Below are 25515 nucleotides of genomic sequence, written 5' to 3'. Positions count from 1 at the left end.
ACAAATCGAAGAAACCGGGGCAGACAACCATATTCCACATCGTCCAAGACGTTCAGGGGGTAGACCACATTTGTCAACATTCTTCAGAAGGCATTTTAGTGCTTTGGTCCGATTATACCACAATCATAACAATACTCAGGGAGACGTTCATATTGAACAAGAATGGACACCTTCGTACCTTTTTCATCAATACAAACTCGAAGTCTTATTTTCAGAGGTTTTGTAATGTTAATGCAGACCCGAACATTCATTACCCCACCTTTAATACGAACATCCTCCACCGCTCGGATATCAGAACCCCACGATTTAGCAAAGAACTCAGTCATACAAGCCAATCAGACATTGTTGAGAGATACCCAGAAAGAAGCATGATCAAAGACCATTTTTGATACTTCACCCAAACCAGAAGGTTTAATCACGCAGATCATTTGTTTATCAAAAGTCCAAGGACCACCGACAAACACCCTCTGCATATCATTCTTACTCCCAAAGTGAAACATGAAGACATTTGAAGCACTAAGCTCTTTAACCAATATGCGGTGGGAGACTTTCCAGAATATTCTCACGGTATTCTCTATGCCCTCCTTCTTGATTGGTCGTGCACCAAGAACTTTGCCAACTAGATAAATTTCTAGCTGTTTCTTTCCTTCCTCCGCACCTCCTTTGTCTAGTGGTACCATCAGACCATCCTCTGTAAGATTAAAAATTAATTTAGATGCATAACAATCCTAATGCGGAATAAACAAATTGTTATATATAAATTAATAGGAATGAAAATGTATACATCTAGCCATTGCTATTGATAATGTTGATCTATAAGTACAAAAGAAAAATAACAGAAATTAGAACGAGTACATGAGCTTCCAAGCTCTCACTAGCTCTAAGATGGAGTTACTGGAAGTCAAAATGAGCAGTAAGCTTGGGGACTGGTACCCTATATTTACAGGTTGATACATTCCATCAGAGTCTCTGTCACTCTTACAAAGGTTGAGATATTCCCTCAATTTAATTAGGACATTAAAATTGGGTAACAAATAAATGTTGACCATTTAATATTGAATATTTTGTGACTTTGATATATATTAAATCAATTAATTCTCACCGATTTGTTTTATATATACCATGTAAAATATATATATTCTAACATTCTCCCACTTGGTCAGCATTTAATATATCACTTAATCCCAACGATTATCCATGTTAAATAACAAACACATGAATCATAGTGATAGATCCTCTTTTTATGGCGAGTATTATCTTCCATGTATTACAATATATTTATTACATAACAATGTACTTTATGTGACTATATATAAAGGAATAAGCCCTATGTTTATTCAGGTCCTATGAAGATAAAATTTTCTCAAATAAAATTAAGATGCACATAAATATGAGAAAACATAAAAATAAGAGTTTCATTGATAGTAACTTCAGTTTGTACAATAAATTTACATAAGGGAACCAAGTCCCATGTTCACTACATGATCCTTGAATTTAAGAGGTGGCAAGCCTTTCGTCATAGAATCAGCAATCATCAATTCAATGCTAATGTGTTTGTAATTCCGTTTTTTATGATTACCAACTTAATTATTTAAATTAAATAATTAATTGTTGAACTGTTACAGAAATGTTTAAACATATATAAAGACTGTTTGAACAAAAACCAGATATGTTTAAACAGTTTGTGACCAGAAGATAAAAACGAACATAAAGTAAAGAACACACGAATTTTTACGTGGTATCAGCAATCTTTGCAGATTACTACTAGTCCACGAGGCCACGCCCAAAGAATGAAATTTATTAGAAGAATATCTAAATGATTACAAAACCAAATTGACTTATACAAATAAAGACTCCCTCTTGAATTTGTCGCAACTGTTGTAATCTAAACTCCTAATCAAATTTCTGAAGTGCTAAGATCTTGAACTCCCTTCAAATCATAACACTTGCACTTTTCCTCCCGAAAAGTGACTCAAGAACAAGACTTCTCCCAAAGCTTGATGACCAAGGTCCAAGTGTGTTCAACCTGCACAATTAACACAAAGAAAAACAATACAGAAGTACACTGTAATAAACCACTAAGAACTTGCTGGACTCAAGTTCTTCACATAATAAAAAGTCTCTCTAAAACTTGAAAAATATTTGGAAAATAATACACCAAGAGAGATAATAAAAAACCAACAATCTAAGGATGATTATATACTTTTTAGAATCCCTTTAGGTCGTGGAAAACAAATCAGAAATCAAACAGCCAATAAATGGAAAATCTTCCAAAACAGGAAAGTCAGAATCTGTTTAAACAGACTGGCAATCCGTTCAAACAGATTCATTGAACTTGGACAGTTATTCAACCCAGTTTCCTTAAATAAATAAGGAAACAATATATCCTTTATTATTGCAAGTTGTACACGATTTCTGGGCAACCAAATCAGATAAATGAAAATAAATACTAATAATTTCCATATAAACCAATTTCAAGAAAATATATTCTTTTATAGGAAATTATATATTTATTTTATAATCATATATAGAATAATCTGATTTATATCACACAAAACAGGAAACTAACTATTTTCGAAATGTACCAAAATATTTACAAAACAGGAAACTACTAATTTCGAAAAATACCATTTTAATTAATTTTGTCATTATTGTCAAAAATGCCAATAAAGGATTTTACAATCTCCTCCTTTGGCAATTTGATAGAAAAAATTAATTCAAAAACCTGCAACACAAATGTTAGTGATAAGTAAAGAGAAAGAACTCCCCCTGCAAACATGCATGAACTTATAACAAACATGTAAATAAACTAGACTTAACTCCCCCTCAAAATAAGAAGGTCCAGAATTAAACAAAACAACAAACAACCAGGTTTTTGGAAATAGTACTACTCTCCCCCTTTGTGTCTTTCAAAGAAGCCAATGAACCATAAAACAAAAAAAAGAGTATCAATGTTTAAGGGACAAAAACTAAAATAAAACTAAACAATTGGATCTTTGGACAGAGATTGAACAGCCTCCAACACAGAACGTTGCAGTCCTTCAATTGACATCACTCGAGCAGTCAAAGAATCAACAGAGGCTTGAACAACAGCTATTTCTGTTGCAACAAGTCCTGAATCTGTGGCAACAGAGGAGGGGGCATGAGGAATGTCATCCAAGGCAATCTTCAGAGATTGGGGCTTGACTTTCTTGGAGGACGGAGCAGCAGTGGCTTCAGAAGGAGGGGCAGAGGCCTTGTAGGAAGCAGCAGTAGTGGGTGCCACCAAGTCTTCTTGATCACGTTGGAGATCTTTTTTCTGCATACTCAACACTTTATAAATAACTTGAGGAAAAGGAAGATTCAAGTTTTTCCTGTTACCTTTGCGAAACCCAATGATTTGATCATGAATAACCGAAGCCAAATTTATACCAAGACCGGTCCCCACCTTGTACAAAAATGATGCCATATCAAAAGAGATAGTGGCGGTGTGAGAAGTGGGCTTCCAATTTGTTGTGGCAAACTTATGGAGAACAGCATAAGTGTAGGTGAGATTGGAGACCGAGATGACTGTATTAGATGGCCATACCATTTTTTGACCTACCAATTCAGTGATAGCCATGTACTTGTCAAGAGAGGCACCATCAACATCATCCTCAACAGCAAGGGGAAGATGCAAAGCAAGAGCAATGTCTTGAGGAGAAAAAGAGAACCAATGGCCCCTAACAAACACTTTATTATACAGAGGAGATGAAGGTTCAATAATTTCATTAGTGAGATTGGCATAGAATTCCTTGACTATTCTATCCACAAAACCAGAAAATTTAACCAAAGAACTTGTCCATTGTCGATCTTGAAGCATTGTTAGCACACCAAAAGGACGATGATCACTCAAGACATAATTTCTTTCTATGATAAATTTCCTTTGAGCATATAGAACCATATCACGTGCATTATCATTATAGCAAAAAATGGAAGAATAAGGTTTGAAATTTACACCTGAACGTTTTGGAGAAGGTGTAGAACCAGAAATAGGTTTCTTCCCTTTAGCTTTGGATGTCAAAGGAGATGCAATTTGGTTTGAGTCAGATTCGGCTTCTTGATCAGAGAGGACAATGTCTTCTTTTTCTGGCTCATCAGACTCAGCCTCTGATTCTGCATTGTCAGGAACCGTTTCATCAGACAATGTGGTATCATGGGTTGCTTCAGATTCTGACTTTTCTTCCTCAGGATCAGATTCGGAGGAAAACAGTGAAGGGGGATGAGCCTTCAATTTTTTCTTGGCAGCAGACAAGGGAGAAAGAGACGCATCCAACCCCAATTTCCTTTTGGGAGTCACAGAATTTTTCTTGGACTGACCCGGCTTCAAGGGCAATTTGAGCAACCCAGCAGCAGCAGCTTTGGAAGAGGATGAAACAGATTTCGATTTTGCCCTAGCCTCCAAAGACGAATCAAAAGGAAGAGGAGAATGGTCCTTGGCTCGAGAGGGCACCACCACTTCAGATGGTGGTGCAACATTGTCAATGTCAGCAGAGATATCTGGAACACCATAGGGTGTTCATGAGAGAGCGAAAACACCTTCTTGCGTGCCTTGGATTTGCAGGACTTTCCAACAGTTGTGGCAGCTGCTGGAACAGAAGGAAGCGCTGTTGACACAGACGGAGGAGGCGAAGGAGATGGCACCTTTCTGGATTGAGAAACAGGGATCTTCTTGGAGGAAGCACCACGAGTTCTTACCATTTTTTTCTCTAAAAAACAAAAAACACTTACAAGAAAATGAGAGAAAAAAAAAATTAGAAGGAGAAGAGATAACTGAGTGAAATCGTGGGAGAGAGGAAATAGGGTAATGGCATGCCTTTTTAAATATAATACTTACCCAAAATGAACATCCACGGCAATAAAAGGTTTCCTCTTTTTTTTTTTTATTTAATTTTTTTTTTAATTTAACCAATAAAAGGAAACAACCTTTAATACACACGATCTTCATACAACTTACCCTTTTTTTTTAAAAAAAAAAAATTCTGTTTATAAAAATGTAATATGTATAAAAACCCAATCCAAAAAAGGTAACCAGAATCAAATACCCCACACGATCTTCTTATTGACTTTTCCCTTTTTAAAAAAAAAAAAAAAATCCTAAACAAAGTACAAGACAATAAAGATACAAATCATGATTTTCCAAAATGAGAAAGAAGACAAAAATAAATTCCTTGGAGACAAAGAATATATTATATCACACAATTAAATGCATAATTTCTCATAATCACCACAATGATTCGGTCCACCATGTATTTCCTTGATTATCATTTTTTTTATTTTTATTTTATATATATGCACAAAAATAAAAACTCAACCCAAAAAAAAATCTGCTTTGATCAAAGAGAGTCATCCTGATAAGAATAAAATCAAGCAAATGAAAATAAGTGTTAGTGTAAACCAAAGATAAGAACACTTGTGAAAATGAAAAATTAGAAAGAATATTCGAGAGAAATAAAGCACAATTCAGTCACAAGCACATATTCTTAAGTGAATCAATCAACATGTATGAGTCTTACACACTTTTTTTTTTTTTTTTTTTATAAACTGTGTATAATTTTTATTGCATTGTTTCAAGCATAAGTGTGTGACAGTGTATGCAAGGGAACATTGCCCAATGACAAATAAGTCTTTTTCGAAATTAAAATAATTGTAACCCATGAAGACGCTGTCACACTACACCAGTGGTAGCCATTTTCTACGGTAGCGTATCCTCTTCATAACTCCGAATTACAAAGTTCCAACTTACTCAAAAGACGACTTTCACACACTGATGTAGGTAGCTCTATTCTTGCACAGGAGCTTGAAACAATGCTACACAAAAGGAAGCTCAAACATTAAACATTGATTAATTTACTCGAATATGCCTAAGAGGAATAGATTAAATTTCTCTCAAGAATATACAACCAAAGATTCATAAACACAAGACAGATTATCCAGCTTGACACACAACAAAATTTTCAAATTGATTGACAATTTTCTTAACAAAAAAAAAAACACAATAGATCAAGCGGACAACACCATAACAAGAGAATTTAAAGAGAACAAACCCCCAAAGATTTTCGCAGGAAATCAAAGCGAACCGAATCAAGAGCTTTAGTGAAAATATCTGTAATTTGTTTATGTGTTTCAATATATTCCAAGACAAGAACTTTATTTTCAACTAATTCTCTTATGAAATGATGACGAATATCAATATGTTTAGTACGGGAATGTTGCACAGGATTTTTTGAAATATTAATTGCACTTGTATTATCACAAAAAATAGTTAAAGTGTCAAGATCAAACCCATAATCCATCAACATTTGCTTCATCCACAAAAGTTGTGCACAACAACTTCCCGCTGCAATGTATTCGGCCTCAGCTGTTGAGAGAGAAATAAAATTCTATTTCTTGCTGTGCCAAGAAACAAGATTATTTCCCAAGAAAAAACATCCTCCACTAGTGCTTTTTCTGTCATCAGTGTTACCTGCCCAATCAGCATCACTAAAACACACTAGATTAGGGTTAGTTTCTTTTGAATACCAAATACCATAATCAGCAGTCCCATGAACATATCGAATGATTCTTTTGACAGCTGCAACATGAGACTCCATGGGATTTCCTTGGTACCTGGCACACACACCAACACTATAACTCAAATCAGGTCGACTAGCAGTGAGATAAAGAAGACTACCAATCATGCTCCTATACAGTGTAGGATCCACTTTGACAACACTTTCATCTTTGGATAGCTTCACAGTCGTTCCCATTGGTGTTTTGGCAATCTTTGAACTTTCAAGTCCAAACTTTTTCACCAAGTTCTTAGCATATTTGCTTTGAGAAATAAATGTGCCTTCATCTAATTGCTTGACTTGCAAACCTAAGAAATATGTCAATTCTCCCACCATGCTCATTTCAAATTCCTCTTTCATTTGCTTCACAAATACCTGCACCTCATTGTCAGAAATAGAACCAAACACAATATCATCAACATAAATCTGAGCAATAATTATGTTAGATTTAATATTTTTGATAAACAGAGTTTTATCTACTCCACCCCTTTTGTATCCATGAGAAACAAGAAATTGGAGAGTCTCTCATACCAAGCCCGAGGGGCTTGCTTCAAACCATATAGAGCTTTCTCCAATTTGTAAACATGATCAGGTGCATGGGGATCCTCAAACCCTTTGGGTTGTTCAACATATACCTCTTCATTCAAGATCCCATGGAGAAATGCAGATTTGACATCCATTTGGAACAATCTGAAACCAATCAAGCAAGCAATAGACAATAATAATCTAATTGATTCAAGTCTTGCAACAGGTGCAAATGTTTCATCAAAGTCTATTCCTTCCACTTGTGTGTACCCTTGTGCCACTAATCTTGCTTTATTTCGCATGATTGTACCAAATTCATCAGATTTATTTTTGAAAATCCATTTTGTGCCAATAATATTAGTATGCAACGGTCTTGGCACAAGGATCCACACTTTGTTTCTAAAAAAATGTTCAAATTCCTCCTGCATAGTTTTAATCCAATTTTCATCAGTTAAAGCTTCTTTCACATTTTTAGGCTCCATTAGAGATAAGAAACAAACAAATTGAACAACATTACTAAACCTTCTTCGTGTTACCATACTGTCTTTTGGATTTCCAAGTATTAAATCTGCTGGATGATTTAACTTAACTCTGGTTGATGGCTCCTTTTGGACTTCATCCAAAATAATACCTGGAAATTTCTTTTCTGTCTGTCCAGAATCTGTTTCATCGGATTCGCGATTTGTTGGAACAGATGGACCAGACATTGCAACAGTAGTATCACTGACACAAGCTTCTTCGTGTTTTTCAGTAGGTTCATCAATAAACCTTTCAATTTCTTCCTCAGTAGAAAACTCAGAAAAATCCCTGGAATCATCAATAACAACGTTAGCTGACTCCATTACAGTTTGGGTTCTCATGTTATACACACGATAGGCCCTACTGTTAGTGGAGTATCCAATAAAAACACATTCATCACTCTTAGCATCAAATTTACCAAGATTTTCTCTATCTCTCAAAATGTAACAAACACATCCAAAAACATGAAAGTAAGCCACACTTGGTTTCTTACCTTTCCAAATTTCATAAGATGTTTTAGATGTACCTGGACGAAGAAAAACACGATTTATGATATAGCAAGCAGTGTTAATTGCTTCTGCCCATAACCATTTGGTCAATTTTTTGCTGTTTAGCATCACTCTACTCATTTCTTGAAGAGTGCGGTTTTTCCTCTCTACAACTCCATTCTGTTGAGGAGTTTTGGGAGCTGAAAACTCATGAGAGATACCTGCAGACTTACAAAAATCATCATAGACAGAATTCTCAAATTCTTTACCATGATCACTTCTTATACGAACAATTTTTCCAATGTTGCAATCTTTTTCAACTTTTAATTTCAAGCAAAGAGTTTTAAAGGCATCAAAAGTGTCAGATTTTTCTTTCAAGAAATCCACCCAAGTATATCTAGAAAGATCATCCACACAAACAAAAATATACCTTTTCCCATTTAAACTCTCAATTTGAATTGGACCCATAAGATCCATGTGAAGCAATTCTAAAACTTTCGAAGTGTTTATGTCAGAAACACTTTTATGTGTAATTTTCAATTGCTTACCAAGTTGACAACTCTTGCACTTACCATCAGATTCTTTACCTAGCTTAGGTAAACCACGAACACTCCCTGCATGTGACAATTTTTTCAAGGTTTTGAAATTTATGTGACCAAGTTTAGCATGCCACATATCAGTGTTATTACTCACAACAGACTGACACATAATAGATGGCAGAAGAGTGTAACAATTGTCATTAGATCTATAACCTTCAAGAACATTCTCACCATTCTTGTTTAAAACAAAACAATTCTCTTTATCAAAGTTAACAGTATAACCTTGATCACAAATTTGACTGATGCTTAGAAGATTAGCTTTAAGACCTTCCACAAGTAACACTTTTTTGATTGTAGGCAACCCTTCAAAGTTAAGAGTACCCATACCAAGAACATTACCTTCAATTCCATTGCCAAAAGTAACAGACCCACAATGCATAGGTTTTATGTCTGTAAGAATAGACTTGTCACCTGTCATATGTCTTGAACAACCACTGTCAAAATACCAAAAATATGAAGAAGCAGATCTATCATATTCACTATTAAAACCAGCAAAACAATTATTCTTTTTGATCCATATTTTCTTTGATTGAACATTTTCCTTTTTTACTCTTTTGAAATCATCAAAATAATTGAAATTTTCAAAATATTCATTTTTAGCAAAATTCATAAGAGTAAAACACTTAGGACGGATATGACCCTTCCTACCACAAAAATGGCAGATTGGAATGAATTTTTCAAATTTACCATTAGATTTACCTGCTGACTGTGTCCTTTCTGTTGGAACAATCCGAGTACCGGATACAACAGATTTCAGTGAGGATGACACAGGAACATCAGACGATAACATCCCAGCCGAGATAAAGACAGTTTTCTTTGATTTTTGAGAACTTGAAGCACCCAGTCCCACATGACTTCTTTGACCTGAATTCTGTATATTCTCAAAAATAGTTGAACCAGGGTTAAGCATTATAACATTTTTCTCAAGAGTATCCAAATCTTTAGACAACTTATTAAATTCAACATTTTTTGAAATTATTTATTTTTCCAAATTTTCATTCAAATCAGTAAGTTGTTTAATTTCAAGGGATAAATCTTTATTTTTGCTTACCAATGACCGATTTTCGGAACACACTTTCACCCATGAACCATACATCTTTTTGTAAGATTCACTCAAAGACTCATCATTCAATTCAGATTCATCACTATCAGAATTTTCTTCATCTTTTGAAACATTATTCAAGCAAACAATTCTTTCATTTTCAGATTTAGAACCAGGTAAAATAGAAGTGAGAGCAACATTACCTTCCTCATCTTCACTACTTTCAGAGTCATATCACTCCAAGTAGCAATCATACCTTTTTTGTTCTTTTTCAAAGTATTTGCACATTCAGACTGGATGTGACCAAATCCCTCACATTCCCTGCACTGAATACCCTTTTTATTAGTTTGAAAAGGTTTAAGAGAAGAAGGATTACCTTTTGACATCTTGCCATTGAATTTCTTGTTTCCTATCTTATTCATATATTTTCGAAAATTCTTTGCAAGCATTGCCATTTCATTATCACCATCTTCATCATCTGAGACTTCCTTTTCAGTGCTCTTGAAAGCTATGGTTTTCTCCTTTTCTTTGGAAGTACTTGGCTTGTCTTTTTGACGAATCTTTTGATTTAACTCAAAGGTACGAAGTGACCCCATCAGTTCTTCTACCTTCATAGTACTGAATTTTTTTGCCTCTTCCATAGCAGTGAGCTTAACATTGAACCTGTCAGGAAGAACTCGAACTATTTTTCTAACAAGAACAGAATCATCAAGTTTTTCACCAAGTGCAAAATACTCATTAGAAATATCAGATAATCTCTCATAAAATTCAGATAGTGTTTCAGAATCAGACATTCTAAGGTCATCATACCTGGTTTGTAACATAATAAATCTAGACCTTTTAACATCTATAGTTCCTTCGAACTGAGTATGAAGAATTGTCCAAGCATCTTTAGCCGAGACACATGTGGAAACAAGTTTTATAAAACTTTCTCCAACACCATTAAATATGGCGTGAAGAGCTTTATTATTATAGCTGGATAATTTTTCTTCTTCTGTGTCCCAAACAAGTTCAGATTTTACAATTGTGCTTCCATCTTCACCTTTTTCAGTAGGAGGTGACCATCCAGACAAAATTGCTCTCCATGCTTTCTCATCTTGAGCTTTTATGAAAGCTCTCATCCTAACTTTCCAATATGGATAGTTTGAGTCATTTAGCAATGGAGGTCGAGACACTGAACTACCTTCTGCAAAGAAAGACATTTCACACAAAACAAATCAAACGGAAAATAACCACAAGATCTCACTAAGAGTTTAGTGAACTGCTCTGATACCAATTGTAATTCCGTTTTTTATGATTACCAACTTAATTATTTAAATTAAATAATTAATTGTTGAACTGTTACAGAAATGTTTAAACAGATATAAAGACTGTTTGAACAGAAATCAGATATGTTTAAACAGTTTGTGACCAGAAGATAAAAACGAACATAAAGTAAAGAACACACGAATTTTTACGTGGTATCAGCAATCTTTGCAGATTACTACTAGTCCACGAGGCCACGCCCAGAGAATGAAATTTATTAGAAGAATATCTAAATGATTACAAAACCAAATTGACTTATACAAATAAAGACTCCCTTTTGAATTTGTCGCAACTGTTGTAATCTAAACTCCTAATCAAATTTCTGAAGTGCTAAGATCTTGAACTCCCTTCAAATCATAACACTTGCACTTTTCCTCCCGAAAAGTGACTCAAGAACAAGACTTCTCCCAAAGCTTGATGACCAAGGTCCAAGTGTGTTCAACCTGCACAATTAACACAAAGAAAAACAACACAGAAGTACACTGTAATAAACCACTAAGAACTTGCTGGACTCAAGTTCTTCACATAATAAAAAGTCTCTCTAAAACTTGAAAAATATTTGGAAAATAATACACCAAGAGAGATAATAAAAAACCAACGACCTAAGGATGATTATATACTTTTTAGAATCCCTTTAGGTCGTGGAAAACAAATCAGAAATCAAACAGCCAATAAATGGAAAATCTTCCAAAACAGGAAAGTCAGAATCTGTTCAAACAGACTGGCAATCCATTCAAACAGATTCATTGAACTTGGACAGTTATTCAACCCAGTTTCCTTAAATAAATAAGGAAACAATATATCCTTTATTATTGCAAGCTGTACACGATTTCTGGGCAACCAAATCAGATAAATGAAAATAAATACTAATAATTTCCATATAAACCAATTTCAAGAAAATATATTCTTTTATAGGAAATTATATATTTATTTTATAATCATATATAGAATAATCTGATTTATATCACACAAAACAGGAAACTAACTATTTTCGAAATGTACCAAAATATTTACAAAACAGGAAACTACTAATTTCGAAAAATACCCTTTTAATTAATTTTGTCATTATTGTCAAAAATGCCAATAAAGGATTTTACAGTGTTGAATGACCACTTTATTTTCTTTAATACGTTCTCTCATGGCTAAGTACTTTATGTCGATGTGCTTGCTTCAAATACCACTTTTGTTGTTCTTAGCCATGAATACAATAGTTGAATTGTCACAGAATATTCTCAATGGCCTAGATATGGAGTCTACAACTCTAAGGCCTGAAATGAAACTCTTTAGCCATACACCATGCGATGTAGCCTCACAACATCAAACGAACTCAACTTCCATAGTAGAAGTAGCAGTTAAGGTCTGTTGTTACTCCTCCATGATATAGCTCCACCGACAAATATAAACACGTAACCAAAGGTTGATTTACGTGAATCAGTACAAGCAGTAAAGTCTGAAATTGAGTAGCCAGCTACTTCCAGGTTGCCGGTTAGTCTAAACATGAGTTTGTAATCCTTAGTACCCTGAAGGTACCTCATAACTTTCTTTGCAGCTTTCCAGTGGTCTAACCCCGGGTCACTCTGAAATCTTCCTAACATTCCGACAGTAAAGACAATGTCGGGTCTTGTGCACACCTGAGCATACATTAAGCTTCCAAAACCAGAAGCATATGGGATGTTCTTCATTTCTTTCTTTTCAAATTCATTCTTTGGACACTGGCTCAAATTTAATTTATCACCCTTAACAATAGGAGCAACACTTGGTGAACAATATTTCATCCAAAATCTCTCTAAAAATTTGTTAATGTAGGCTTCTTGAGATAGAACTAAGATACCTTTGAATCTATCTCGATGGATCTTAATGCCAATGGCATAAGATGCATCACTCATATCCTTCATCTTAAAGTTCTTTGAGAGAAATTGTTTCACCTCATGTAGCATGCCCCTATCATTGGTTGCAAGAAGAATACCGTCCACATATAATATAAGAAAACAAATCTTACTCTTACTGACCTTCTAGTATATACATTGATCCATGACATTCTCTTCAAATCCAAAAGGAGAGATGACATCATGGAATTTCAAATACCATTGGCGGGATGCTTGTTTTAAACCATAGATGGACTTCTTAAGCTTGCATACCAAATGCTCACCATCACTGGAGGAGAATCCTTCTGGTTGTAATCACTCCCCTGGGTAGCTTAGGGGTTCCTTGTACCCACCTCTTCTTACTATAGTTTATTTTCTTGATCCCTAAAGGGTTAAACCTAACTTTCTTGGCTATGTTCTCAACGTAGATCCTAGGGAATCTCTTCCCCATAGCCGAATATTGATTTGGGGCTTGAGCTTCTAAGTGAGCTACCTCGCTCCAAGCCTGGTTAAGAGCATCCCTAACACTCTGCCAAGAGATTGTGCTCATTAGAACCTCAAAACACTATAGACACTTAAGTAAGCCCCCCATCCACTTAATCTCTTGGATGACATAGTTCACTGCCATGATATGCCTAATTAGCCTATTGAATTCATCATAGCTACCGTCAGGCTCATTTTCATTTCCCTAGTCCTTTGAATCCAATAGTCTCGGGTTTCCTTAGCCCCTCGTCCTCGGCCGGACATAACTGTTATCTTCATCATCACCATTATCTAGTCATTATGAAACCCACAATTATGGTTAAACTCAAAAGTACTTGCAAAACTTAGAAATATACTTACAATGCAGTAGCTGGTAGTTGGGGCCTTTCTGATCTTCATATGCATATTGTGAGGGTCTACAGGAGCCCAAGTAACGTAGGCTCTGATACCAAATGTAACGACCCGACTTTTATTAACTAGATCTATTGAAATATGACTATGACTATCCGGGGTCAATTGGACCCTAACGGTCAACTTTGGTCAAAATCGGACGTTAAGAACTAAATAAACTTTAAAGTAAACTATAGAAAATTTTGCATTGGGGTACTTTGAAATAAAATAGTATTTGGATGGGATCCCATAGTTTTAAAAACAAAATGTAGTTAAATGTAACTTAAGAAATAGTCTGTGGCCATAGGGCCTTCTTTAAGTAAAACTAGTAAACATGAAATTGATAAAACTGTTACTAGACTCAGCGGAAAACTTAATAGAACCCTGACGACCCTGCAAGTCGGTTGTTTCACAGTATGCATACTTCAGACAGAATCCCCTCCAGCTCATTGCACTGCTCCTTAAGCTTTGCCCTTACCTACACACACAGAGTAACTGATGAGCTATAACACTCAGTAAGGAAGCTAGCTACAACTCATGATTCTACTATCCAAAACAAACTTTGCATAACGGAAATGCATATCTAGAAATTGTAAACTGAGCAACACGTCTAGCATATTCACATAAGTCAGTATTGCGTAACATACTGAAAACATATAACTGAGCCATCATGTTATCTATGGGTTCTTAATCCCCGTGTGGCCTCCGTGGCCCAGAGAATACTCACCTCCCGTGCCAAAGGGGTACACTCCGCTAAAACACAATGACTTTACTGACTTGGCAGCTAACCCCACTACATGGCTGCATGGGATCCTCCCTCACAAGGTTTCCCTTGTAACTGAGTCATCGAGTTATCTGTGGGGTCATGATCCCTGTGTGGCCTCCACGGCCCAGAGAATACTCACCTCTCGTGCCAAAGGGGTACACTCCGCTAAAACCCGATGACTTTACTGACTTGGCGACTAACCCCACTACACGGCTACATGGGATCCACCCTCACAAGGTTTCCCTTGACAGTCACAAATATTGCACATTTGCATTCATGATAACATTCAAACCTGATAGATGAGTACTATTATGCACATCCAGCCATATAATCACACATATATATAGCAACTAGAATTTAACTGGCAGCATACAAACATGCAAACAATTCACTAAGATCACAACAAGCTAAGTTACTCTTGGTGTATACTTCCTTACCTCTTATCCTTAGCTTTCGCAAATGATGTCTTTGTGAGTATTTCCGATCGCGTTTAGACCCTATAATCATATTGGGACAATATGTCTTAGTTTATGCTTACTAAGATTCTAAAATATATAAGGAAATTTAAAAACAAAACTAACATTCCCGACCCTGGCCCAACCCCGAGCCCTTGGGGTAAAATGATCATAATACCCCTCTCAGAATCCCAAACTCAACTTAGAAAATTATTATTTATCCTAGGCCATGTTCGAAATTTCAAGTCAAAACTTCAATTATTTCTTAAAATTCCTTTTTCTGATCCTCGAGTCCAATTCACGAGCCCCGAGCCCACCTCTTGACATTGAGACTTAAAATTGCTAATATTGTACTTCCTAAAATATTTTCTAAGTCCTTGAAAATATTTCATAGGTTCTAAGTCATCAAATCTAAACTTTGAAACTAACTCCCAAACTTATAATTTTTCTTGAAGCTTACATAATAATTTCCGAGCCTAGCTTGTAAATTATTATACTTGGACAATTAATTAGAGAATTTTTATCCTTAATTCTTAATAATCAGATTTTGATCTTAGAATACCTAATCCCAAGCCTTGCAGTAACTCCATAAAGTTTCGGGACCAAATACCACTTTTTGTCCTTTTGGCTACAAATTTGTAACCATTTGTAACCAGCTGGGTCATACACACATGCATGCACGTGACCCCATTCTCATCAACCTCATCACATATTCAGCCATGGCCATCCGAACCAAGGTTTCTCACTATGGCAGCCATGACCTCACTCCCTAGACCACCATGCTCATCACTTCGGCCACCACTAGCACCACCATCACTACCACCGGCCTCCACGCGTGACCACCCAAAGTGGTATCCCCCACGCACGGCCAGCCATCACCACCCATCTTCAACCACCACTAAATCATCTCAAACTTCAAGAACACATATATTAAACTATCCCTAACCCCTTAATGTATGTTTCTAGTCCCAAAACACTAATTAAATCAATACAAAACAGCCCACAAATTCATATCCACGATAAGGAAGCGAAAACGAACAATCGGAAACATAAAACTACGAAGGAAATCTTTGAATATATACCTCTTACTGTGGTCGGTTCTTGGTATTTTCTTTCTTCTCCTCAACTTATTCCAAAACACTATGAACACAACAAAACCATTCGACATGAATTTGGTACTCAGAATCTAAGAGAAAAATCAACGCAAAGTAGGTTCGGACTTACGTTTTTCTTCTGATTATTCTTGAACCGAACTTCCAATAACACTCCCTTCTTTCTCTTGCTTTCTTCTACAATCAAAACAGAGGTTCTAAGGACATGTCTAAGGTCTGTAACCCAAGGAAAAACCAAAGAAATGACTCACCTTACCTTCTTCTTCTTGGACCCGAAGTGGTCGCACACTACAAGAACACAATGTGTTCTCTTTCTCTAATCTCTCTCAGTTTTTCTCTCACGTTCAAAGATGGCTGAAACAAATGAGGAAAGACAACGGTTCTAATTCCCTCCCTGGTAACCTCTAAAAACTGCCATGGCTATTCAAATTGCGTTTCCCTCCAATAAGTATGTGTGCAGCCGAACACACCGTACGCTTCTCAAAAATAAAACTTTAAAACTATAGCTTAAGAATGATAAATATAAACTATAGTCTAAACACCAAAAATGCAACTTTGGTTTAACTTATGTCTATGATTTTATGTGAGTCCTTTCAGCATAAAATCATAACTTTAATCCCATAAAATTCCTCTTGAATTATTCATAGACTCTTAGTGAATAAGCCACAAAATTATAGTCTAAAATAATTCTAAGATTTTACGTGGATTCCAAACACATAAAATCATATACTTCAACTCTTTGAACAAGATGTCTATGTTAGATTTATTTCACATCTAAGTTCCCACACTATGGTCTAAGGTAATCAACTCACATTTATTTAATTAAAATAATATTCACCAAATATTATTTTAATTATTCCTCATACTCTTAATAAAAAAAAATTCATAGAACAATGTTTACATAAAACACAATAAATAAAATAAAAAAAATCCGGGTTATTACAATACCTCCTCCTCTAGGTCACCATTCAGGAAATCAGTTTTCACATTCATCTGCCGCAGCTCTAAATCGAAATGATCAACTAATGACATGATAACTATGAGGGAATCTTTCTTAGATACTGGAGAAAAGGTTTCCGTGTAGTCAATTCCTTTTTTTTTGAGTGAATCCTTTAGCCACAAGTCTCACTTTGTGTCTCTCAGTATTGCCTAATGAGTCTTTCTTTGTTTTGAAGACCCATTTATACCCAATAGCCCTCACCCCATTAGGCAACTCAACAAGACCCTAGACTTCGTTGCTCTTCTTTATAGAATTCATTTCTTTATTCATGACATTGTACCACAGTTTCGATTCTTTGCTATTCATAGCTCGTGAAAACGTTTCTTGATCATTTTTGGCTCCAATATTGTAGTCAGATTCTTGAAAATACACAACGTAGTCTCTAGGTATTGCCGATTTTGTTGTCCTAGTGGATCTTCTTAAGGCTACACCAGCAAGCTCTTGGGGTGCAGTTGATTCAGCTTATTGTTCAACAATTATAGGCAACTCCTGAACAACTTGATCCATTTGAACTTCATTATCGACTTGTGGATCTTCAACAATTGGTTGAGGTGGTTCAACATCCATTTGGACTTCAGTGGTGTTATGAAATACAATCAATCTTGCTCTTGAGGTAGAGGGTTTAGAAGGATCTTTCTCAGAACCTAAGTCCTTTGATTGATCACACCCACTAATCAAGTCATTTTCAAGAAGCTTTGCATTCCTTGATTCCACAAACCTAGTGCTATGAGATGGACAATAAAACTTGTAACCTTTAGAACTTTCATCGTATCCAATAACGTATCCACTTATGTTCTTTGGGTCCAGTTTCTTCTCTTGTGGATTGTATATCCTAACTTCAGATGGGCATCCCCAAATGCATACATGTTGCAAACTCGGTTTCTAACCTTTCCATAATTCAAAAGGAGTTTTTAAGACTACCTTGGTTGGAACTCAATTTAAGTACACAGATGTCTTTAGAGCTTCAGTTCACAAGGATTTAAGACGTTTAGGGTTGTTGCTAAGTATACTCCGCACCATGTCCATCAATGTTCGGTTTCTCCTTTCTGTAACACCACTTTTCTCGGGTGTATCGGGCATGGTATATTGGGCAACAATCCCATTTTCTTGAAGAAACTTTGCAAAAGGGCCAGGTGCTTGTCCATCTTCAGTGTATCTACCATAATATTCTTCACCTCTATTTGACCTCACTATCTTAATTTGCTTGTTGCATTTGTTTCTCTACTTTAGCTTTAAATATCTTAAAGACATCTAACGCTTCACTTTTGTTATGAAGTAAGTAGATTTACATGTGTAGCGTGAGTAATCATCTATGAAGGAGATGAAGTATTTCTGACCATATGAGTCCATGTATGGATTACATATATCAATATGTATTATTTCTAATAGTTCGAAACTCCTATGGACACTACTTTTCTTAGACTTGGAGGTATGTTTTCCCTTAATGCAATCCACACAAGTATCAAAGTCAGTAAAATCTAAGGTATTGAGTACCCCATCTTTCACTAACCTTTTAATTCTATCAATGAATATATGTCGCAATCTCCGATGCCATAATGTAGAGGAATTATCATGCATAACACATCTTTTATTGCCAACGTGAACATGCAAAGTAGTATAAGCAATATTATTTTGTAAATTAAGGCAGTAAAAACCATCAGACAAAATACTATTTCCAACACATTCAGATTTATTATATAAATTAAAAGATTTGTCTGAAAATGTAAAGGAAAATCCAAAAGGTGCAAGTCTTGAAACTGAAATCAAGTTTCTAGAGAAACTTGGTACATTAAATATCTCTTCTAACTTTAAAATAAAACCACTACTTAAAACTAAATGGCAGGTTCCAATGGCTTTCACATGTGAGCCCATCTTGTTTCCGGATAAGATGTTTTGCTCACTTCTTATTGATTCCTTAGGTTTTGTAAACCCTCCAAGAAATTTTAAATGTGAATTGTTGACCCAAAATCAATCCACCATGTGTTAATATTAACATTAGCCATATTAGATTCATAACATATGAAGGAAATTGGATTACCTTTGTCGTCCATCCATTTCTTGAACTTGGTGCATTCTTTTTTCGCATGCCTTTTCTTTTTGCAGAAAAAACACGTGACAAAATCCTTCTTTATTTCGCCTTGGGGAGGCACTTTATTTTTCCCCTTGTCCTTCTTGGATGGTCTGCGTTTCTTTCCTTGGGTGGCCATGGAGCACTTTCACCTTGTTCCTGTAGGAGCCTTGCTTCTTCTTGAGCACATATGGTTATCAATTCATTGATACTCCATTTGTCCTTATGTGTGCTGTAGGAAATTTTGAAAGGCCCGTATTGAGGTGGAAGATTGTTAAGGATGTAGTGGACCGGGAAGGTTTCAGGAATCACTACATCGAGCTTCTTCAGTTGAGCAGAAATGTCCCTCATCTTTGAGATATGTTCTCTAACTCCTTTGATACTAATGAGCTTTGTTGATGAGAACTGGTGGATGAGGTTTTTGTAAATTGGTTTGTCCGAAGTGTCGAACTGCTCATCGATCATTTAAATCAAGTTTTTGACTTTCTCAGGTTGCTCCACCGATCCACGCATTCCCATAGAGTTCTTGCACATAATGAACATGATGCTAAGACGATTGGATCGCTCCCATTTTTCATATACTGCGATCTCAGCAGCAGTGCTAGTCGCAGTGATTGCAGTAGGTTCATCATTCCTTATTATGTAGTCCATGTTGGCGCAGCCTAAATGAAGAAGAACTCGTTCCTTCCAGATTTTGAAATTGTCACCCCTAAGCTCAGGAATTTCGATAAGGATTTCAGCGAAACTAGATGAGGATGAAGAAGCTGCATGAATAGGATTACAAATTTAGATTTCTAAAGATTGAGGCTTAATGAAGTCATGCTTTACCAATGTATATGACAACTCTACAAAATCGAGTTATTTTACTACTTTTTATATGCTAATTGTTGCTTAATTCTTGAGTTTTTAATTGATTTATTAAGTTTTAAAGTAATTTTGAATTTATTAGGTTTATTTTAATTTTATAAATTTTTGTGTATTTTTATAGTTATATTGTTGTAAAATATTGTAGTATAGTTATTTGAATTATTGTTTAGTTAAGGTAAAAAAAATCTAGTTTTATTGAACTTAAATGCTAAATTAAATTAAGTTATAATTAATATTTTTACAGAATTAATATGATTTATTTTATACTTAAAAATATTTGATTATGACTTAATTTATATTTATTTTGTAGGAAATTGTTGTATTGTTGGTGCTTGAAAAGCAAAGAAAAATGAAGTAGAAATTAGCATTTTCAAGGAAAAAAGGAATAAATTGACATTGTTAAAAAGCTTTGGAAAAGCCTCCCCACCAAAGCCAAGCCCAGGCCCAACCGAAGCCCAACTCTCAGCTGCCTCTCCCAGCCACCTAAGCCCGCCCCTTCAGCAGCCACTCGGCCCAGCACTATTCCTCCACTAGCCAGGCCCATCACGCCCAGGCCCACCTGCCCACAGGTCCGTGCCTCCCTTGTTCCTAGCATCAGCCGATGCCACCCTAGCCGAGCCCTCTTGCCTCCACTCACCCAAGCCCCACAGGCCTGACACTCACCAGGCCCACGCTTGCCAGCCAAATCACCGAAGCCCACCACCGTAGCACCTCCACTCCTGGGCTCGCCTGATGCACCCAGCCCGCCTGCCTTCCTCCAGCAAGCCCACGCCAGGCCCAATGCCACCAGCGGCCTCTAGGCTTGCCACCAACCCCCTTTGTGCATTTTGAGCCCAACAAAAACATCTTTGTTCCTTTGTCCCCTTTTGTCTAATATTGCCAATTTTTACCCAACTTTTCTACACATTTTCACCACAAAATCATCATTACACCTTATAATTTACCCATATTTGCCATATTATTATTAATTTAATCAATTTAATCTATTTAAATTGATTATTTTAATACTTTCATTTTGGCCATAAATAGAAAATTTTCAAGACCATTTATGGGTGCTTATTTTTGGAGGGCTTACACTACAATTTCTACACTTTCAAGACCACTCCATTATCTTCATCTTTTTCTTCTTTTTGGTCATTTTTTCTATGAGTTTTTAGAGAAAAAATTTGGGGGTTCCTCCTCCAAATTTTCCTATTTATGTTTGTAATTTCTATTCTAGTTGTGTGCTTCTAATATTTTTCATAAGATTATTAAGATCATGATGAAGCAACTTGTAACTAGATAATATTTATGTTGTATGTTGATTTCCCTTGTAATGCAACAAAGTTTATGGATTTTTCTTCTTCATATTTGTCTTTCATCTTTAATATCTCATATTTTGGATTGTTAGATAATATGCACTTTGTTCTTCATTTTTGCAAAACATAATATTCTTTGTGTAAGACGTGTCATTAAATTGTACACATCCAATGCTTAGAACAAAAATATTATGTTTTGCCTTATAAATAATGTTATTTGATTTTTTGTCGTTTCATTAGATTGATTCACATTAAATGCTTTGAAATTATACTTTTTGAAAAGTGAAGAAAAATCCTATCTTTTTAGAAGTAATTTGTGCTTAAAATTATAAATCTATTTAGAAAATGATAGTTTGATTTATTTTAACTATCACTAAAACTTGGGAATCAATATACAAATAAGTATTATTAAACTTACATTTTGTGGTTCTAGTATCTTAATAATATTTCTTTTAACACTTATTTTCAAATCATTATTGGTTTATTTTTATTCTCTTAAATAATTTTATTTTCAATCTTTTATTTTATGTTCATAACATTAAAACTCATCAATCTTTGGAGCTAGGTTAGAATTTATTAATTTTGGTTTAAAATAGTTTTCTTTTTGATTTTAGAAAACTCCTTTGGGTTTGATCTCGTGCTTACACGAACACTATATTTCATATACGATTCGTGCGCTTGCGAGTATAAATTTTTCAAACATACCCGTTTTGGGTCCATCAGTATAACTTGCTTAAATATGAAATTTTATTAAACAAAAATTGTCTGTGGGCTAAAATTTTAATTTAATAAAATTAGATGTACATGATGATAGATTATTCAAACAAATTATTTTGGATAAATTAAGGTTGGATAGTTCTATCTAAATTAAACTTTATGATAAAACTATTAAATTAATTATCATAACTCTTGTGGGTAAATTAAGAAAATTAATTTAATATATTATCCTAATTAAATATATAAATATAATAAAATCATTGTGGGGTAAAATTATTATATCTATATAATCAATCACAATTTATGTCCATTATGTGATTATTTTAGATTAATATATAATTTTATATAATTAAAGATGTTGTGACTATTTCGTAATTATTTAAAATTATATGGTTCACTAGACATTATGTTTTAGGCTCTATGAATACCTAAGAAAATTTCGTTATAACATAATATGCAATCATATAGAGTAGTGCTCCTATTGTGGTCGTCCGAAGATCATTAAAAATTGTTTTAGATTGAGCATTTGTCTTAGTTTCATACATTCTTATGTCAACCACAAAATTGTTTATGTATTATTCACCCTAAATATTTTATGAATATTAATGTGATTATTTTATGAATATCAATATGCTAAATATTATTCAACCTATCTTAATGTATCTAGCACAATAATGGAATATAAAACGTATTTAAAATTATAAAGCCATACATATAAAATTTAAATATAATTATACTAAGAATAAATTTTGCATGAATAATAAAAAAATAATCATTCAAATTAGCATAATTATTTATATGTAGGAAAATAAATACAATAATTTCATATATACAGTTAATGGCAGAAAAAATTCATGCTAAATAAGATAATAAAATCATTTATTGATTTGGTGAATTAATAAAATAATTGCACAAAATTAATTGTAAAACAAAAATAAAATATCATAATTATTTAATATTGCATGAATAAAAGAAATATATCATACAATAAATACACCAAAATCAAATATTTTCACATTTTAATTAATTTCCAAATAACATATAAATTACCAAAATTATATGTTTTTAATTAAATTGGCAAAAAATAAAAAATGGAATTTATTGTCTAAATAAGCATTAAAATCAAGAAAATAAATAAAAAGGTACTTTTTAGAATTTTTATGAATTTTTCTTCATTTTTTTAATTCCGTCGTTTCCCCCTGTATTGTTGTCGTATGACTTGTCAAACGACGGGTCGTTTTCTTTGCTGCAGGGTCGTTTCCCCTGCCTTTTACCTTCAGCCGGGTCAAATTTGATTTGGTTTTGCTGCACGTGGGTCCTTCGGATTGGTTCCAAACTCGACTGGAAAACCCCATTTTGACATCGATTTTCGAGATTTTAAAGCCCATATCAATTAGAAAATAGTTTCTCAAGTGATTCATGTAATTATTATTCATAAACAACAACTAAAATCGGGCTTCAATCATAAAAAAGAATTTCGACCATTAACGTGTTCTTCAAGGTTTCAAATACTGTTATGGATTTCAAAACTCGTTTTGATGCATCAATATATTAGAAAACAAAAACTAAACGATTTCTAATGTTATTTAGATTGTAAAGGATTTTAATTATAAAACCATAAAATTTTCAACCATTGGCCATGAACGTGTGGGATTTTAAAAAATTTGCATTTATTATTTTTAAACTAGTTTCTCATATAACAAATCATCAGAAACATTTATAAAGGATTTCTAATGCAACTAAAATTGAGAAACAAATTTTGAATTAATAATCTAAAATTTTCGACCATTCAGCAATATATATATGTATGTGTACATATACACGCAAAATATATGTATATTAACAAGGCAGATGCATAGAAAAGATGACTGATACCAACCGTAAGATTAAAAATTAATCTATATGCATAACAATCCTAATGCGGAATAAACAAATTGTTATATATAAATTAATAGGATCGAAAATGTAAACCTCCAGCCATTGCTATTGATAATCTCAATCTATAAGCTTTAGATCTACAAAAGAAAAAGAACATAAATTAGAACGAGTACACGGGTTTCCAAGCTCTCACTATTTCTTTAGATGGAGTTACTGGAAGTCAGAATGACCAGCAAGCTTGGGGACCAGTGCCCTATATTTATAGGTTGAGATATTCCATCAGATTTCTTGCCACAGATAAAGAGGTTGAGATATTCTCTCATTTTAATTGAGATATTCCCCCAATTTAATTAAGAAATTAAAATTGGGTAAAATATAAATATTGAACATTTAATATTGAATATTTTGTGAATTTGATATATATTAAATGAATTAATCCTAACCGATTTGTTTTATATATACCGTGTAAAATAAAATTCTAACATCCTTTTCATCCAGACGAAGAACGTCCGTTAAATGATTGACGAGCTCAATATCCTTGCTCTCCCAGACTAAATGTTTTGTTGCTACTCAAAATACTGTTGGAAGACTGAAAAAGATTCTGGAAAATACGAAAATGGAACCAATAGAATACTATATATGTGAAATTGTAACTGATTGGAGAACATGCTGAAGGCTACAATTACTCTAAAAATTCCCCGCCGGAAGTGAGGATAGTGCAACAACCCACAAGATATTTCCAGAGAGAATATCGGGGAAGACTCTTGTATAAAACTAAACTTTTAAGGTTTTAAGTATATTAACAGAAAATACAAATGCTTGAGTTGTCATTTTAGTTAGTTTGTTGGGTTTATTTGTTATTGGGTTATTTTGTTTTGGGCTTCTGTTTTGGACCCTATATATATTGCTACTTTAGTTTAGAAAAAGATACAACTTTCTTTTTCTCTTTTTGTATTCGGATTAGATTTTGTCTTTGGCCCAAGTGGCATTTTTACAATATTATTTTTAGACCCAGGGGTCTATTAGTATCAGAGTAATACCCTATTTTTTTCTTCTTCACCTTTGTAACTCGCCCACTGAAACCCTAGCCTCCTTCTGCCACCGGTCGACATCCTTGAAACCAAAGGGAACTCTGTCAACCATGGAGCTCCAGCCCATTCAGACGCACCTCTCTCCAACCATGGCCGCTCTACCTCATCCATTCCACCTCCACCGACTACAGCTCTGCCCACGACAGCTTCGCCACCCACAATTCCTCCTGTCATAGCTCCACCGATTCCGCCCATATATGAGAATCCCTATTCTCTTTCTCACACTGACCAACCAGGAGTTGTTTTGGTCTCTAGCATCCTCCAAGGCAGCAACAATTATAACTCTTGGGTTCGATCTATCACCATTTCTCTTGTTGTCAAGAACAAGATGCATTTCGTTCTTGGTACGATACCTACACCTCTGGTTCATGATCCACACTACACTTCTTAGATCCACTGCAACTCAATGGTTGGGTTGGATTATTAACTCGGTTTCACCTCCCATAGCTGCAAGCATTTTGTATCGTGATCGTGCTTC

General features: G+C 34.7%; 1 protein-coding gene across 1 annotated transcript; it reads right to left on the bottom strand.

Moving 5' to 3' along the window:
- Positions 1–2980: 2980 nt before the first annotated feature.
- LOC133815450 (uncharacterized) lies at positions 2981–25232 on the bottom strand. Its single transcript, XM_062248289.1, has 3 exons — positions 25007–25232; positions 3853–4518; positions 2981–3777 (listed from the first exon to the last, which is right to left on the bottom strand). Exons 1-3 carry the CDS (start codon positions 25230–25232, stop codon positions 2981–2983), a joined length of 1689 nt encoding a protein of 562 aa, XP_062104273.1.
- Between the last annotated feature and the right edge of the window lie 283 nt (positions 25233–25515).

This window comes from Humulus lupulus, chromosome 2 (assembly GCF_963169125.1).
Source record: "Humulus lupulus chromosome 2, drHumLupu1.1, whole genome shotgun sequence".
NCBI lineage: Eukaryota > Viridiplantae > Streptophyta > Magnoliopsida > Rosales > Cannabaceae > Humulus > Humulus lupulus.
Note: the sequence above shows the minus strand (reverse complement) of the source record. Positions and strands in the feature narration are given on the sequence as shown.